The sequence below is a fragment of the Muscardinus avellanarius genome, assembly GCF_963383645.1.
Source record: "Muscardinus avellanarius genome assembly, chromosome: 10".
NCBI lineage: Eukaryota > Metazoa > Chordata > Mammalia > Rodentia > Gliridae > Muscardinus > Muscardinus avellanarius.
Window position 1 is genome coordinate 3,328,363 of NC_137796.1, and position 18,451 is coordinate 3,346,813.

Sequence of the window (18,451 nt, forward strand, 5' to 3'; positions counted from 1 at the left end):
AATGAAAACTCCAAACATCACAGCTGGGCTGTGGTCACATGGTAGCGCACTATATATATATATATATATATATATATATATATATATATATATATATGGAGAGAGAGAGCGCACGCGCTGGGGTTAGAACTCTGGGGTGGAATGCCCTTGGGTTCAGTTCCCAAACAAAAGCCTCCACAAACTTCTACATGATAAAAAAAACAAAACAAAAACAAAAAAACTCATGCACCGGGTGTGGTGGCGCACGCTTGTCATCCCCGCGCTTGGGAGGTGGAGACAGGAGGATCGTGCAGGTTCGAAGCCAGCCTCTCTGGCTTAAGAGACCCTGTTTCCAAATAAAAATATAAAAACAGGTGTCTGGGAGTGTAGCCCAGAGGTAGAAGGGTTTCCAGGAACCCCAGTACCACCAAAAATAACCCCCCAAAACCTTACACACACACGCACACACATGCACACACACACACAACACAAGGCTCCGGGTGGCCACAGCCACTCATCTGCGCCGCCCTCCGCCCGCCCCTTTGGTAGTTGCTATTTATTCCTTTCAAGCAACCTGTGTGCGCACTGAAATGCACGCGCCTCGCGAGGGCCGCGGTGGACGAAGTGTGCTGAAGCGAGTGGGGCTTTCTCTCTGCTTGACATTTCTTGTGTTAACGCTGCTGACTGTGCCCATGAGGGACACTGCTGGCCAGGAGGGGCCGGGAGACCTGACACTCTCGAAGGCACTCCTTCCCTCGTCCTCTGAGCTCTGCTCAGAGCCCGCCACCCCCACACAAGACCTCCGGGCCCCAGGCCTCCCCAGCTCTCCCAGCACCTGCCCGCCAGAGCCGCTGCCTGGGGAACGGCGGCAGGTAGGAGGCAGCACTTAAGTGGCCCAGACCCTCTCCACCACTTCCCTCCACCAGCCTCCATCTTCCAAGGGGGTGGGGCCTCTCTCCTACCCCTCCTCTGAGTGCCAAGCTGGGAAGGCGGTCCCTGAGGAGGGGTTGCCAGGGCAACCAGCTGTGGCTCCTCCCAGGGCCTGCTGTGGGCAGCCTCGTTGCTCAGCAACCAGGGGCAGCGTCCCTGGAGCCCAGGCCACACAGCTGTGCCAGGCTTCTCCTGGGCCTGGGGGAGCCCCCGGGGGGGGGGGGAGCTGTGGTTGTTCACGGGGACCAGGACAGCGGCGCCTCTGCTCACAATGAATGTCGTCCTCTCCAGGTGAGTGGCCCCGTGCCGGCGCAGTGGGGAGGGAGGTGGATGTGGAGGTTTTAGAGGTCTGAGCACCAAGAAAGAGGAGGGCAGCGGGGCTGTTGGGGAGGGGGTAAGCTGTCCTGCACCACCTCCCAAGAGCGAAGCAACACAGGGCCCCCAACCAGGGGGCTCCCGGCGCGAGGAGCTGTCTGATTTTCCAGCTTTCTGGCTGCAGATCTGGGCCAGCCAAGTATGCAAGGTCAGTGGCCTGCCTCTGTCCCTGGCTTCCACCTAGAAACCCTCCAGGCTGTGCCTCCCATTACACCACCACACTCCGGCACAGCGGCCCCTTCAGCATCCTTGCCCAGACCCTGCAGCGCAGACTCCCTCAACACCGGCCTCCAGCCTCGCTCCTGGAACCTGGCTTGCACTTCCAAGCCGGCCAGGGAATGGCGGGTTGATCTTGTGCCCGGGGGTAGGGGTTTGCCAATCCCACCTGATGGGCAAGAGCCAGCAGCCGCTGTGTGACCTCTAGTGAGATACATCGATGCTCTGGGCCTTGGTTTACTTCATTTTAAAATGGCGATCGCAAGACTTGACTTACGGGGTGACCTGTGCAGGGTATTTTGCACACTGTAAGTGGAGCGCACAGTAGGTCTAGTGAGAAGGACAAAGGCTGCTCCTCGCGCTATTCCCAGCTTTGAGGAAGTGGTTAGAGGGGTGTAGCCACGGTTGAAGGAAGAGGGCAGGAAGGGCCACGGCCGGGTGCGGGGAGGAGAGAGAACAGACGGGACTTGGCGGAGGGCGGCGGCTGTGGCTGCTCCTCCTTTGCTAACTAGGGGAGACCTAGACCACATGCTGTTTACTGAACCCCACAATGGCCCGGTGGGCAAGGAGCAGGTGCAGAGGAGTCTACACTAGCACCCCAGGATGTCGAGGGGGAGAACCCATACAGGAGGCACAGATGAGGCAACCTGGGGTTGGAGCAGGGAGGAGGGAGACAGGCAGAGCACGGGGACTCGAGGGCGGGGAGGCGCCAACCCCAGGCACTTGTCAAAACTCACAAAGTACGTGAGGCCAGGGTGAACCCACAGGTAAAGGCCACACTGCGGCCCGTGGTGACCTGTCCACACCAGCTCAGCCATGAACCAATGGGCCTCGCCAAGCAGGACCCGGGAGACAGGCTGGCAGCACGTGAAAACTCAACTTGCCACTCGGTTTCCTGAAAACCTGAAACTGGCCCCCTCAAAAGTATTACTTAGGCCGGGCGTGGTGAGGCTGAGACAGGAGGTGAGACCCTGTTTCAAAATAAAAAAGGGCTAGCCAGGCATGGTGGCGCACGCTTGTAATCCCAGCATTGGGGAGGCGGAGACCAGAGGATTGCGGTTTATGGACAGCCTCAGCTACTTAGTGAGGCCCTTTGCAACTTAGTGAGAACTTGTTTAAAACCAAAAAGACTAAAAACTAAGGCTGAGGGTGTAGCTAGGAGGTATAATACCCGTGGGTTCCATCCCCCAGTACCCCACCACCACACACACACACAAAAAAAAATAGGGCTGGGGATGTAGCCTAGAAGTAGAATGCTCCTGGGTTTAATCCTCAGTAATACACACAAATTATTTATTATTATTATTATTTATTATTATTATTATTATTTGCGGTACTAGGGATTGGACCCAGGGGCATTCTACCTCCGAGCTACAGCCCCAGGGTCTCACTAAGTTGCGAAGGACGTCAGTAAGTAGCTGAGGCCGGCCACGAACCTGTGATCTTCCTGTCTCAGCCTCCCAAGTACTGGGATTACAAGTGAGCGCCACCACGCTCGGCTCACATGACTATTTTTTTTTTTAAAGTTCAGGGTTAGGAGGAGGGAGAGTGTTTTGACAACACAGGGGCAGAGGGAGGCAGGCAGGGAGTTTTGGAAGAAGAGGCCCCTGCAGATGGGGACTGGGGAACAGAGCAGGGCTGTAGGAAGGCGAAGGCCCCTTGCAGGGCTCGGGAAGGAGCAGGCAGGTATGGAGCAGCCTGAGATCGCACCCCTCCATCCGCCACTGACCAGTGTGTGACCACACGAGCTCCCTCCTCCCTCCACGAGCCCGTGCTGCCCCCCAAGCGTCGCCTGGACAGGCAGGTGTTTCACAGCCGGGAAAGGCCGGCCGCGTTACCCCGGGGCGTGGTTCCTCAGGCTCCCGCCTCCCCAGGGACACCCAGGTGCGGGTGATGGAGGACACGGTTACCAATGCGGAGAAGTACTTCGGGCAGTTCTGCACCCTGCTGGCCGCCTACACGCGCAAGACGGCCCGGCTGCGGGACAAGGCGGACCAGTTGGTCAAGCAGCTGTTTGACTTTGCCAACGCCGAGAGCCCCGAGCTGCGGGCCACCGTGCGGGCCTTCGCTGAGGACCTGGCCAAGGTGCAGGATTACCGCCAGGCCGAGGTAAGTGGGTTTGGCCCCACCCCCTGATCAGACACAAGGAGGACGGTGTCCTCCCTGCCTGGGGTGTCGCAGCAGGAGGCCTGGACCAGGAAAGAGAGCCTAGCGGCCAGTGGAGGGGCAGAAGTCCTCCAGGGAGCAGAAGGGGAGAGGAGGCCGGCAGGTCCTAGGAAATGAACAGCAATCTATCCACCCAGGCACCCATTCCAGAACTGAGGACAGGAGGGATGATGGCTACAGATAGGTGGGTCCTGCACAGGCGTTAGGCAAGTTGGCACGGCCGGGTGTGATGGGTACACCCTGTCATCTTAGTGCTTGGGAAGCTGACACAGGAGGATCACAGGTTGGAGGCTGGCCCCAGCAACTTAACGAGATCCTCGGTAACTTAGCGAGACCCTGTTTCAAAATAAAAAATCAAAAGGGGTAAGGGGAGCCAGACATGGCGGTGCATGCTTATAATCCCAGCATTGGGAGGCGGAGACAGGAGGATCCGGGTTTGTGGGCAGCCTCAGCTACTTAGTGAGGACCTCCACAACTCAGTGAGACCCTGTTTCAAAATAAAGAATAAAAAATCAGGCTGGGGGTGTAGTGTGGAGGTAGAATGCCCTGGGGTTTCATTCCCAGCACCACACACACACACACACACACACACACACACACCCCAAAAAAATGGTTGGGGGCCTAGCTCAGAGGTAGAAACCCCCTGGGTTCAGTTTCCAGTAGTGAATCGAATACGCATTTAAGAATCAGCGTGCTGCAGGCTGTGGTGAAGATGGCAGGGATGGGGACCTCCTGGCACGAGGCCAGGCAAGCTCAGATGCTCAGAGCGTGCTCCCAGGACACAGGCAGAATGTCCCCAGGACGGGCCCTGACTGCTCGGCTTCACACACGGCCCTCCATCCCCATGTCACCTGGTACCTGCTGGTACCCGCCAATTTTCTCTCTCTCTTTTTTTTTTTGGTGGTATTGGGGTGGAACCCAGGGACTTTCTACCTCCGGGCTATACTCCCAGACCTATTTTATACTTTATTTGGAAACGGGGTCTCACTAAGTTGCTGAGAGCCTCACTAAGTAGCCGAGGCTGGCTTTGAACTTGTGTGAGCCCCTGTCTCAGCCTCCCACGCGCGGGGATTACAAGCGTGCGCCACCACGCCCGCATCTCTTATTTTTTTTAAGGGGAATATAAGAGGCTCATTAAGGGAAGTGGAGGTACAACTTAAGAGAAGTCCATGATAAAGGGGTAGGTTCTAGGGAAAGAGTCTGGAACATTCTACTTGTGCAAGTGGCAAAAAGGGGGACTGATTTACTCTGAAAGCCTTCCTTCTCATGTCTGTACATTTGGGGGAGGAATCTTCTCTCTTTTCCCACCACAGTTTAGTGCACATGGCCCAATTCCGCCATATTGGAAACCTTCCTCCAGGTGCCTGAGTGAAGCCTGGGGCTGGGGCTGGGAATTAGGTGGGGGTGTCTAAAACAGCACTCGCAGCCTGGGGGGGACTCTCCTTATCTCTTCTCATGAGGGCTGGCTGGGCCCTCTGTCCCATCTCTTCCTCTGCCCTGCTCACCTCCGATTTAACTACCTAACACCCTCCCCTCTAGAGCTAGAGCCCCAAAATCATCCAGGGAAAAGGGCTGATGATTGATAGCCGTCTTCTGTAGCTGCTTTGAGCACAGCAATGGAGACAGGCCGGCACCTCTCACTTTCTCTTTTTTTTTTGAGGGTCTAGGGATGGAACCCAGGGGCATTCGACCTCCGAGCTACCCCCTGCCCTATTTTTTTTATTCTTTCTTTTGAAATCAGGTCTCACTGAGTTGCAGAGGGCCTCTCTAAGTAGCTGAGGCTGTCCGCGAACCACGATCCTCCAGTCTCAGCCTCCCGAATGCTGGGATGACAAGCGTGCGCCACCCCAGCGACCTCTGGCTCTTCCTTTCAGGGCAGGGCCTGTTGAGTCCAGTTTCTTGGAGGGCAGGCAGGCAGTCCCTCGGTGATCATAGGAGTTGGTGTCTAGTGGAGGGGTGCTGGTATTTGGCCATTTGAAGTGTGAGAGTCCAGAGCTCTTATTCAGCGTGATCTGAATTAAATTTTCTAGTCAAAGTATGATCATCTCTCCTAGAAATAACTATAGGGCCACAACCTCTCATCTTCAGTCCTTGCTTCCCAAAAGAAAGACTATGGAGGGACAGCACAGATCCGCGGATACAAGAGGCTCATTCAGGGAAGTGGGAGCATCGTTAAGACAGTGACTAACGGGCACATCCAGAGAGAGGGGCTGGAATGGTCCATTTCTGGAAGTGGAAAATGGCTTAAGTATCTTTTGGCAAATAAAAAAATGACATGTCCCCTGTGAGGAGAGGGTAGGCGGAGCCTGGGGCCAGGCGCCAAGCTCTCCCTGGGGGCCAGCGTGCTGGACATGTCCTCCCTCCCGATGACTTTGTGTCGGATGGCTCCCAGGCCCTTCAGGAAGACACTATTTATAAAACTGGCAAGTGCCTCCTTTATTTTTATTTTTGGTGGTATTGGGGATGGAACCCAGGGGCATTCTACCTCTGAGATACACCCCAGGCACCCCCCTCCCTTTTTTCAGTACTGGGGATGGAACCCAGGGGCACTCTACCTTTGAGCTACACTCCTAGCCCTTTTTTATTCTTTCTTTCTTTCTTTTTATTTTTTGGTGGTAGTGGGGTTCCTGGAAACCCTTCTACCTCTGGGCTACACTCCCAGACCTATTTTTATACTTTTTTTTGTGGTACTGGGGGTGAAACCCAGAGGCTTTCTACCTCTAGGCTATACTCCCAGACCTATTTTATATTTTTATTTGGAAACAGGGTCTCACCGAGAGCCTCACTAAGTAGCTGAGGCTGGCTTCGAACCCATGCAATCCTCCTGTCTCAGCCTCCCAAGCAATGGGATTACAAGCATGCGCCACCATGCCCGGCTCTATTTTTATACTTTTTATTTGGAAACAGGGTCTCTTAAGCCAGCCCGGTTGGCTTCGAACCTGCGCAATCCTCCTGTCTCTTGTAATCTCCTTGTAATTTCCCAAGTGTGGGGATTACAAGCGTGCGCCACCACGCCTGGCTTTATTCTTTATTTTGAAACGGTTTCACTGAGTTGTGGAGGTCCTCACTAAGTAGCTGAGGCTGGCCGGGACCTATGATCCTGAATACTGGGATAACAAGCATGCGCCACCATGTCTGGCTTGCCCCACACCTTTTTTAATGGTACTGGGGACTGCTCTACCTCTATCTCTAAGGTACAGCCCCAGCTTTGTTTTATTTTTATTTTGAAACAGGATCTCAATAAGTTCTTGAGGCTATCCTTGAACCTATGGTCCTCCCATCTCAGTACCCCCCACCCCAGTACTGGTGGTGTACATCGGTATTTTTTTATTGTTTATTTGAAAACAAAGTCTCACTAGATTTCTGAGAGTCTTACTATGTTTCTGAGGCTGGTCTTGAACCTGCGATCCTCCTCTCTCAGCCTCTCAAATACTGGGATTACAGGCATAGAGCATCATGCCTGGCTTTTTCTTTCGTTTTTAAAACTTCACACACATCTCCAAGGAATGGAGAAGGATTCTCAACTGTGAATTCTCTAAAAGAAAATTACAAGGCGGAGGCTCTTCCCGACCACACTAGGAAAGTTGTCTCTTCCTGACGGTGCTGGGAAAGATGTCTCTCTTAGAATTGTATTTGGCCTCAAGGGCCAGATGTGTGGGCAGAGGAGTCAGCTGGGTGGGGCCTGGGCTCTGGCCATCTGGCAAGCCTGGTTGGTATTCAAGCCGTCCCTGGCTCAGGGCACTGTGGACGCAATGGTAAGATGGACACTTCCTCATGATACATGCGGGTCCCTGGCCACCCGGCCTTCCTGAACCAGAGACCGGGGTGATGGTGGGTGCCCGGAGGCCCCTCTTCCCAAACAGGGCCAGGGCTGCGTCCCAGGCTCAGTATGAACAAGTATGGGTGTTCCACATGTCCTGCACCCCTGTCCACAGCCCTGCTCTGCCCCAGGGTGGCACAGAGGCCAGCCCCGCTTCCGGGCTTTCACTCATTTTTCTACGTGTCCAGAAAGACCCCAGGACAGTTGGGGATCTGAGATCAATCGTTCTGGGTCCTGGGCTGGGAGAGCCGGACGGAAACCCTGCCGTGGCTCGCAACACAGTCCCGTCTCCAGAGGGAGGCTGCTGTCACCCTCCATGATGGTAGAAGGGTCACACTCCTTCCTCTGCCACCCTCCCTGATGATAGCCCTCACGGGCCTCTGTGCCAGGCACCATCTCTCTAAGGGACACCTTCATGGTGTCCACTGACCGGCCCATGGGGACAGTCATTGTCCCCTGACTGCCGAGGAACGGGGGCAGCAAGACCAGCCACACTCGGGCCCTGAGGAGGCGGATTCCGTCCTGTGCCAGGCTGGGTCTCCCCTGCCCTGGCGCCCTGGATGGGCAGCTCAGGGGTGGGGATGGGTGGCTCCGCTCTGACCCTCTGTGTCCCACAGGTCGAGCGGCTGGAGACCAAGGTGGTCACACCCCTGAAGCTCTATGGTGCCCAGATAAAGCAGACCCGGGTAAGCGGGGGCACCTTGGGTGGGCAGGGGCGGGTCTGGCCCCACAAGGTCCCTAGAGACAACCCCTCATTTTTTCCTCAGGCTGAGATCAAGAAATTCAAACATGTCCGAAAAAATGAGATCAAACAACTGGAAAAATTGGAGAAACTGAGGCAAAAGTCGCCCTCAGACCGGCAGATGCTTGTATCCTTCCCTGGCAGGAGGGCCCAGGGGCGCGAGGCTGGGGCTGTGAGGGATGGGGCACCCAAGGGGTCTAAGCTGCTTCCTTAACCACAGCCACTCAGTCCCAGGTGAGTGTTGCAGGGCACATCTGAGGCGGACAGAATCTCAGTAGGTAGTAAAAAAAAAAAACCCCAAACCTTCTCAAAACATAGGTGAGCTCTACCTGGGGAGAGGGGTGCGCACGCGGGACCCTGGGCTCCGCACAGGAGGGTGGGGGCAGGGGGGGCCATCCCGGCTCAGGAAGACACTACTGACAAGTTTCCTCTTGCTGTGGTGACACGCGGCCACAGACGCCGCAGCGCGCACGCCCCAGGCGTGTTCTCTACAGTTCAGGAGGGCAGAGGCCCCATGTGTGCCTTAAGGATTATCGGTGGGCAGGCTGGCTCCCTCTGGGAGCTGCAGGGGAGGCGCCCTTTCCTGCCTCTTCCGACTCCCTCGGGCCACCTGCATCCCTTGACTAGTGGCCCCTTCCTCCATCTCGACATGTCCCTTCCTTCCTCAGCCACAGCCTTCCCTGGCTCTCCTTGCCTGCCCACTCCCCTTTCAGTGTGTGTGTGTGTATGTGTGTGTGTGTGGAACTGGGTATGGAATCCAGGGGCATGCCACCTCCAAGCTACATCCCCAGCCCGATTTTATTTCTTACTCTGAAACAGGTTCTCCCTAGGTTGTCGAGAGTCTCACTCCTTGCTAAGGCTGTCCTCAAACCTGCGATCCTCCCGTCTCAGCCTCCTAAGCACTGGGATTACAAGAATGTGCCAACATGCCCGGGGTTTTGCTAGGTTGATGAGAATCTCACTTCTTGCTGAGGCAGGCTGAGAACCTGCGATCCTCCTGTCTCAGCCTCCCAAGTACTGGGATTACAAGTGTGAGCCCCCAGGCCCGGCTCCTCTTCTACTGTTGAAGGTCCTGGGGTTACACTGTATTTACAAGCTAGCTCAGATGATCTGGAATTAATGCCAACCCTAATCCCACCCACAACCTGAGTTCCCCTTGTCTGTGTGAGACAACGCACTGGCACCGACAGGGTCTTTGAGGGCATTATCCTGCCAGCCACATGGTGTGTAGTGCACAGCCCAGGGTGGGTGAGGGGAGGGGCCCGGTGGCAGCGTGTGGGCCTGGCGCCGCCCCCTGTGTGTGCCAGGCTCCTGTGTGTGCCCGTGCTGTTGACTGCTTGCTTCCTGGGGCTTCCTGGGCTCCAGCCCCCGGCTCCTGCAGCCCAGCCCGGCCAGGCGCTTTACAAACAGCGCTGGGATTGGGGTCCCATTGTAAAGAAGGAACGGGGCCCAGGATGGCACCTTGCTCGCCATAACAGGTATCGAGGCGGCAAGCTCAGAGCTCGGTTCCAATACGGCGACTCTGAAATCCAGCCCTCTGAGCTCTGGGCTCAGCACGGAGGGGCTTCTGGGGATGTTGCTAGAGGCAACAATGAATGAATTCCACAAGCAGAAATTAATCGCCAGTAACTATGGTGCTACTGAGGTCTCACAAATGCCCCACAAAGCCAGGCTCATCACTGACACCTGTTAACAGGCGAGGAGACTGCGGTTCAGAGAGGCCAAGAGACAGCACCGAGGTCACACAGCCAGCACACGGGACTCCCACGCCAGGGACCGCCCCCTAGCCACGGCTCTATTCACACACACACAGCCCTATGACCACACCACCCAGGGGGTGGGAGAGCTGGCTCGAGAGAAGGGCGTGGGGGCTGAGAACAACCCAGCATGGCTCTGAGAGCCAGAACCACCCGGGACCACTTGCTATCTCCTGCTTCCCCGGGGTCAGGCGGAGACAAACGTGCAGAGGGCCTCAGTGGACTCCAGCCGCACCACCCACCAGCTGGAGGAGACGGTGGACGCCTTCCAGAAGCAGAAGTTGAAGGATCTGCAGGTGGGGCGTCGGGCTGTGTGTGTGTGTGCGCCTGCCCATGTGTGTCTCAGGGCGGCTCCTCCTGGCTTCAGGAGGGACAGGCTGCTCTGGGCAGCGGGCTTGGCACGGCAGGCCCGCCCAGAGGCTGCTCAGGGGCTTTGGCCACAGAGCTTGTCCCCTCCCCTCCCGTGTGCCCCAACTTGCTCCCCTTCACCCTGTGACCCACAGGATGGCCGACCTCCAGCCCTCAAGCCCCACCTGCTCACTGTGGAGCAAGCCAGGCCAGGCACAGCGGGGCAGGCGTGGCGCCTTATTCTTTTCATTCTCGCGTTACCCCAAGGGATCCTGGGCCCCCTGCACTTGCAAGAGGCCACAGAGACCCTCATCCACTCCCCACACTTCTCCTGTTTAAACCGCAGCCCCAGGGAACGCTAAGACAGCTCGGATTGTCTCTCCCGGGTTTGACCCCTGGTTCTGAGCATAGAAAATAAAATCCCTCTGGGCTTCGAAGGCCCAGCCCCGCAGCCCCAGCCTGGAGCAGCCCCGGTGTTACTGCTCCCACCCTTTCTAGGACCAGGGCCCGTGTGCGGGCAGTGCCCAAGTCGAAGCCTCTGTCGCACGCGCCATTCAACCTCATCATCCCTCGGAGGCCCCGGCCCTCCTGACCTCTCGGCCTTCCTTGAGGAAGATCGCCTAGGCCCAGCCCGGCCCAGCCCCTTGCTAATGGCCTCCACCCTCCTCCCTCTGGGCCGCGTCTCAGGAGACTGCTCCATTCGTTCCTTATTTTGCTCATTAATTTAACCAATGTTGGCTACGCACCTGTGTGCCAGGCGCTGCCTGAGGCTGGGTGCCATACCTGGCCAAGCAAGAGCCTGGGGCCAGGAGCTGACACCTGGCCTGGGGGGCAGACGCAGGCAGCCTTTACATGGGGGAGTGGGGAGCTCACTATTTAATACGCACCGGCCGCCGGGCGCGCCCGGGCGCACGCTGGTCATCCCCGCGCTTGGGAGGCGGAGACAGGAGGATCGTGCAGGTTCGAAGCCAACCTCTGCTGGCTTAAGAGACCCTGTTTCCAAAGAAAATATAAAAAATAGGTCTGGGAGTGTAGCCTGGAGGTAGAAGGCCCCTGGGTTCCATCCCCAGTACCACCAAAAAAAAAAAAAAAAAAAAAAAGAAAAGTTTAATAAGCACCAGCCTCGGGGGGCACGGCTGCCTCTGCTGGGTCCTGGCCACCAGGTCCAGGGCTGGGCTCTTGTATTCAGTAAATATTTGTAGAATGAACAAATGAACACAGGAATTAATGCATGACGGAGCAAGTGAGAGAAATTGTGGCGACTTGTGCTCGAGCTATCTGCCCAGGGCAGGACCTACACCCACTGGCACGCCCTTGTTAACGCCCGGTGTATGCAGGACTCCACGCGGTGACCGGGTCTTGGCCGCCAGGCACGTGGCCACGGCCAACGGCAGCATCCGGTTTAAAACCGGCTTAAATTTGGAAGAGACACAGGTCTAAAGCGTTCCTGAAAAGTCCTCCAAACTTAAGAGAAAGACAAATCCAGAACCTAGCAGCTAGCGTTCCCACGCCACTGGTTCTAGGTCACGTCCCCAACAAAATAACCACTTATGACGTAGTTTTCTGGTCCTATGAAAGCCGGCCAGGAATCCAGGGCTCTCACCTCCTTCCGTGGGGCAGGAGTCGCCGGGGCCTCGCTGGCTGCCGAGCCGTGGGCCCGCCTGGCATCGCCGAGTCGGGGGTCTGGGTGGGCCTGGCGGAGGCTGAGACCCTCTGCTCCTCCTGGCTCTCAAGTGCTCTGTGAATTGGGGCAACTCTCATCCCCATTGCGCAGAGGAGGAAACTGAGGCTGAGACTGCGCCAGCGCCTGGCAGAGCGAGGCTGGAGGCCGGCCTCTTGTTCGGCAGAGGGGAGGCAGTTTCAGAGCGGCCCTCTGCCTCTCCCCATCCCCACGCTCCTTCCCGTTACTGGACTAATGACCTCCAGGCAGTAGGCTCCTCCCCCAGTGCTCAGCCTAGCAGCCCGGGGAGGCCAAAGGGAGACAGGAGCCTCCACTGGGCCCCAGGCACTGTGGAGCCTAGGGCCTGAAAACTCCTCCTCCAGCAGCACCATCCCATAGGAAGGAGCCAGCACCAGATGGCCAATCACGTTTTGGTGAGTTGGGGCCTGGGGGTTCAGCAGCTGCAGCCTCTCCCCGCCCCAGGGAGGCACCACAGTGCGGTGGCAGAGGCTGAAGAGCTTCGTCCTGCAAACACCTGCCACAGCGTGTGGGGCCGGGGCTGAGAGCCCCAGGGGCCTCACACTGCCCTTGCTGAGCCGCCAGCCAGCCACGCTCTGGCAGCGCCCCCTGCAGGCAATGGGCAGCTCTGGCAGGCGCGCCATCCCTCCCACCTGGGGCCTGCTGGGCTGCTCCCGGGATTCCTTCCAACCCAGCCCAAGAAGGAAAGGACACCTGTACAGGGTGTCCTTGGGAAAGCGGAATACCGGAAACCATCCCAATGCCCAGGCATACAAGTGCAGGGGACGCCAAAATGAAATGGTCACATGCGCAAAGAAACTATCAGGGGAAACCCAGGGAACTTCTTATAGAAAGATTTTATTTTTCTTCCTTCCTTCCTTCCTTTCTCTTTCTTTCTTTCTTTCTTCTTTCCCCTTCTTCTTCTTCTTCTTCTTCTTCTTCTTCTTCTTCTTCTTCTTCTTCTTCTTCTTCTTCTTTTTTTTTTTTCAGAACTGGGGCATTCTACCTCTGAGCTACACCCCCAGCCCTACTTGTTATTCTTTATTTTGAAACAGAGTCTCACTGAGTTATGGAGGGCCTTGCTACATAGCTGAGGCTGGCTGCAAACCTGCCATCCTTCTGTCTCAGCCTCCCAAGTACTGGGATCACAAGCTTGCACCACCACACCTAGCAGAAAGAATGTTTTCTATAGGTTTCCTTCCTATAGAAAAAAAAAAAAAAACCCCAGGACTGATTGTTAACTAAAAACAGGACCAGAGCAGAATGGCACCGGGAGTGGAGAAGAACGTGTTTATCCAGGGAAGCACTGGAGGGGTTCACGGGAAACTTCTGGAAGTTTCTATCTCAAGGAGGTGGAGTAGGATGGGGAAGAAGGAGACGGGTGGAGAGCAGGTGTCCTCCATGAAGACTTTTTTCACAGACGGTTTTGATTTGGAACCGTCCAAATGCATGTTCTAGTTCAAAAGCAAATAAACTAAAAGGAACCCAGTAACATGTCCACCCCACAATGCCCAGCCCGGCCTCAATGTTACCCCACGCCCTGCGCACCCTGCCGCTTCTCTCCCTGTTGCGGGGTGGGGAGAAGGGGCCTGGACTCTGTCCTGGAAGGTCCTTGACTTGTGCTAAAGGGAATTTCAGGATGTGTCAATAGAGGCACCAAGACTTACTGAAGAAAGCAAGAGGTTTATCAGGAAGGCAAGCCAGTGGAGAAGTATGGGCACTCCTGATTCTTATTTTATTTAGTTGTGATACTAGGGATTGAATCCAGGGGCATTCTACCTCCGAGCTATACCCTCAGCCCTATTTTTAATTTTTTGTTTTGAAGCAGGGCCTCACTAAGTTGCCGAGAGTCTTGCTAAATTGTGGAGACTGGCTTCAAACCTACGATCCTCCTGTCTCAGCCTCCGGAGTACTGGGATTACAGGCGTGCACCATCATACCTGGCTTGGGGGCTTCTTTTGAAAGGAAATGTTGTAAACAGTGAATAGGAGAAAGGTGTGGGGTGAAGTCAGCCTGGCCAGCTCGAGTCTCTTAATGGTGGGCGGGCCATGGTGGCTAAGTTGACATCCTGTCAATAGATAATGTTTGGAATATGGATTTCTTTGTTAGAGACCCATTTTGTGAGCCTCTAACTGTATTTTCCCTTGGCTTCATTTAGACTAAACAATACGTGTTATGTTTACTAGCAATGCATGCAGGCATTAATTATGTGGATGCAATGTACTAAGATTCAAGGGCTTTTAAAGAATCCAGGCATGGAAAAAAAACAGGCCTGGGAGTTAGGGAAGGGTGTGTCCACAGATTAAAGTTGGTCTCCTCTCCCTCTGGGGTCCTTCCCACCTGTCCTTATTTCTGCCATCCCCACAGAGAATCTTTTCGGACTTTGTGACCATTGAGATGGTATTCCACGCCAAGGCGGTGGAGGTGTACTCCAGCGCCTTCCAGACCCTAGAAAACTATGATCTGGAGAGAGATCTGCAGGTGGGTTCCAGACGCCCTATTTCCTACGTGGGATTGTGGGCTGGAATCTGATGTTGGTTCTGTCTCAACAGAAAGTTTGTGTGTGTGTGTGTGTGTGTGTGTGTGTGTGTTACTGGGGATGGAGCTCAGGGCCATTCTACCTTCAGCCTATACCCGTAGCCCTATTTTATTCTTAATTTTGAAACATGGTCTAAGTTGTGGCAAGCCTTGCAAGTTGCTGAGGCTGGCCGCAAACTGTGATCCTCTAAGTCGTGGGGTTACGAGCGTATACCGCCACGCCTGGCTCAGAAGTAGTTTTTGTTAACACTTTGCAGCTTTCCTGACTTTGAAAACTCACCCTAATGAACTATTTAAACTCACTGCATCCCATTATCCTATGTATGTAGGATACCTAGGAAAACGTATACAATTGTATACATTTAAAATACACCCATAAAATGGCTTCATTTAAGTTTTTATAGGTATCCTATATAGGCGGTGACGAGACCTGATGGGTGAATGAGTTAAGCACCTGCCACTGGGTGCTGACCAGGAGAAGAGCGCCTCCCGGGGGCTGCCTGGAACATCACCTTGCTCACCCTTATGAGCTGTTAAAACCCGAGACAGACAGCGGCACAAGCAGCCCCTGCCCGGTGCTTGGCAGAGTTCCCAGCTCTCAAGGGCTTTCGGTCCCTATCTGACCTAGTTCAGCTCAGAGCAAGTGTCCCATAATGCACGCCCCACGCCTGGTGTGTAAGACACAGCCGCCCACCATGAGTACCCAACCTTTCCTGCAGGCATAGTCAGGGAGGCCGGAGCCGGCCTCTGTGGATACAGTTCACCTGTACCCGGCCGTGATGGCCACCGTCTGGCTGTAGCACACCTGGTCTACCGAGCTCAGTGCACAGGACAACGTGGAACCCTGGGCGGCAGCAGAGTGTCACTGGGCCTGAACCTTCTGGGCCTGGGATCCAGGTGGCCTTGTGAGCCACAGCTCCGCAAGGCCTGCCTCTTGGGGACTCACTGGGTCTCCCCGTGTGACTTGGGCTTCCCCACAGCATGGCGGCTGCTCTGCCACGGCCGTGTTAGATACCAGCCTCTGAAGTCACTGTCATTCAAGGGCAGGGACCCCATTCCAGTCCTCATGGGAGAAGCATCACAGGGTTTGTGGATAGGCTTTAAAGCCAGCACACAAGTTAGGTGGAAGGGTGTGAGCTCCACGCAGCCACCCACCTCCAGGCATTCTAAAGGAGAGGGCCGGTTCTAACCCAGCGACTTTCCTGTGTGACTGTGCACCTGTTACCTAGCCTCTCAGGGCCTCAGGTTCCCACCTACCAGATGCAATGACAGTGCCCATTTACAGGGCTGCTGGGATTACCTGTAACCATAGACAGGAAGTGTCCAGCTGGGACAGTGGTCCCGCTGGAGTTGGCTATCCAGAGGCCTCGTGTCCCCCATCTCTCCTTCCTACTCCCCCCCCCCCCGAGTCTTCCAACTGGACCCCACCAGCTCTGTTCTCTCCTTGGCAGGATTTTAGGGCCAAGATTCATGGAGCTCATGGTCATTACGAGGCCCGGCCGCTCGCAGACACCAACCCCTCTCCTTCTGTCCCGTGGTCTCTTGCCAGCCAGGTGAGACATGGGTGTACGGGGCGCAAGGACGGGGAGGCAGGATGGTGGCGATCCCGAGGTCAGGGGTGGGCGGAGGTGCCGCTCAGTGTAAGGGCCCCGGCCTCTCCCCAACATTGCATTGACGTGGATCTATCCAATGCTGCTGGCCAGGGGCTCCCTGTGGTGGCCGGGCCCCGAGCGCCCCCTAGAGGTGTCCTGCAGTTTCCACCTTGTGCAGACCAGGGCTCCAGACCCCAGGGCTTCAGGGTTCAGCCAGGTGATACAGAGCGGACACTATAATCATCTTGTGGCCCTATGCGGCCTGTGAGCAAACACACATGCATTTGTGCAGGGAAGCCTTCCTGTGTTCAACCAAGCAGGAGAAACTGACCGCAGAGCTCACGGCACAGGGCAGGCTTGGGGAGGGAGCCAGCCCACCTTAGGGGGAGTCTTGGGCTTTCTGGATACTTTCCCCTAAAGGCGTAGAGGAAGCACAGCCCCCAAGCCAGGCTGCCTGGTCCACTCACCAGCTCCATCGGTGCGGTCTCGGGCGGGTCTCAGATCCGTGCTGGTGATGGTGATGGTGGTTACATTTAGAGTGTCCAGAGCACCTTGCAGAGGCGGAGGAAGGAAGAGTCAGCAAGAGAGGATGACTCGGCAGAGGAGGCCCCCCTGGAGGACCTCCGGGGACAGGGGCAGGGGCTCCAGAACTAGAAGAGGACCCTCGACAGGTGGAAGGACCGAGAACGGCTCTGGATGGGCCTCGGTGGGCTCTGCTGTGACCTCAGGCAGCCGTGGGTCCTCTGGGCCGAGTCTCCCATGCGCGGGGTTGCTCTGGGTCTCTGTGCTGGCCAGGGCTGCGCAGTAAATGCTGTGTGAGCCTCAGCCTGGCCCTGCTGCTTCTCTTCCCTCTGGATGCGGAGCCTGCGTGCGCTGCCTCGGTGGAACACTCTGACTATCAGTTTGGGGGGGACACATCTGAGGCCATGACACAGACATGACACGGAGGAGTGACCTGGAGACACAGCACATCACAGAAGCCCACGGACAAGGGGACGGAGCAAAGGGCAGGCACGGAGGCCTGTGGGCAGCTGCCCGTGCGGCCCAGGCGCCTCCCGGAGCGAGCGTGCGCCGGGCCTGTGGCCGTCGCTTTGGCCTCTGCTCCGTCCCTGCTGCACTGGTAGTTAGTTCCTGGAGGAAAACAGCCTGGCCTGTCGGCTCTGGTCCTGGAGCCGGGCAGCGCCCGGGATGTAGCAGCTACTCCCCAAGGGTTAGCTGGCCGAGCGTGGCCTCTCCCTGCCCCCATGGCCCCAGCATGCCCGAGAGGCCACCTGTCCCCAGCTGCAGCTGGAGGGTCACCAAGAGCTTCCTGTCACCATCTCCTCGGCTGGTCATTTAGGAAGATTATTAGTATTTTTTGTGGTCCTGGGGATGGAATCCGGGGGCATTCTACCTTGGAGCTATACCCCCAGCACTTTTTTGACCTTTTCTTTTTTAAACAGGATCTCACTAGGTTTCTAAGAGCTTTGCTAAGTTGCTAAGGCTGGTTGCAAACCTGCGATCTTCCCGTCTCAGCCTCCCAAGTTCTGGGATTATAGGCACGCACAGCCCCTCCCTTTCTTCTTTCCCCTTTCCCTCTCTCCCTTTTTCTTTTTCTCTTTCAGTGCTGGGGTTGGAACCCAGGACCTAGAACATGCTAGGCAAGTTTCCTACCACTGAGCTGCTGGCCCGCACCCTGACGTAACTGCAAATTTTGTAAGAAGTCCTTGTGAATATCTTAAGACAAAACTAATCAGACTTTTTAAAAAAGATAATTTATTTCAGGTCCACCTCCTGACAGTCCAAGGTGCAATATATACACATCATTTTCTTCACAGGAAACAGCTCTGATTCTAGTGCTGTTTTTGAGCTCTTTGACTCTGAAACTTTTACCTTAAAATAGAATTTTGGAACATCACCTCGTGGGACACGACACCGTGTAATGCGGACACATGAAACACTGGTGTCACTGGGCTACCAAAGGGCAGGGTTTGGATGTGAAGACGGCAAATGTCACTTGGCCAGAGAACAGAGAAGGCGCGGCTAGAGCCGCAGGGGAAGGTCCTGCGGGCGGCGCAGTGCCGGGGGCTGCGTGCACGCACCAGTTCCTAGCTTCAGGCCTTCCCAAGGTGTCTGGGTGGACACTGGGAGGACTGTCCCCAGAGCCACACTGGCCTTCACCCCACAGGTGAGCCTAAGCCCCGCGGATCCCTGCAAGAGCTGGGGCGCCCCCTCCACAGGTCAGACCCCACCTCCCCGTGCCCCCACCTCTGTGACCCCCTTCCCCTCTCTAGGAATGAGGAGGGGCGGGCAGAGCCCCGTTCCAGGTCA

The 18,451-nt window shown here is 56.0% G+C and overlaps 1 protein-coding gene across 1 annotated transcript; it reads left to right on the forward strand.

The window, feature by feature from the left end:
* Window positions 1-569: 569 nt before the first annotated feature.
* On the forward strand, window positions 570-16,795 carry CIBAR2 (CBY1 interacting BAR domain containing 2; the record flags this gene model as incomplete). The annotated part of the gene is made up of 10 exons (XM_080703451.1): window positions 570-851; window positions 1,019-1,200; window positions 1,409-1,432; window positions 3,375-3,609; window positions 8,104-8,172; window positions 8,254-8,355; window positions 10,177-10,281; window positions 14,379-14,492; window positions 16,001-16,102; window positions 16,679-16,795. The coding sequence occupies 10 exons, from the start codon at window positions 570-572 to the stop codon at window positions 16,793-16,795; spliced, it is 1,332 nt and encodes a 443-aa protein (XP_080559577.1).
* Between the last annotated feature and the right edge of the window lie 1,656 nt (window positions 16,796-18,451).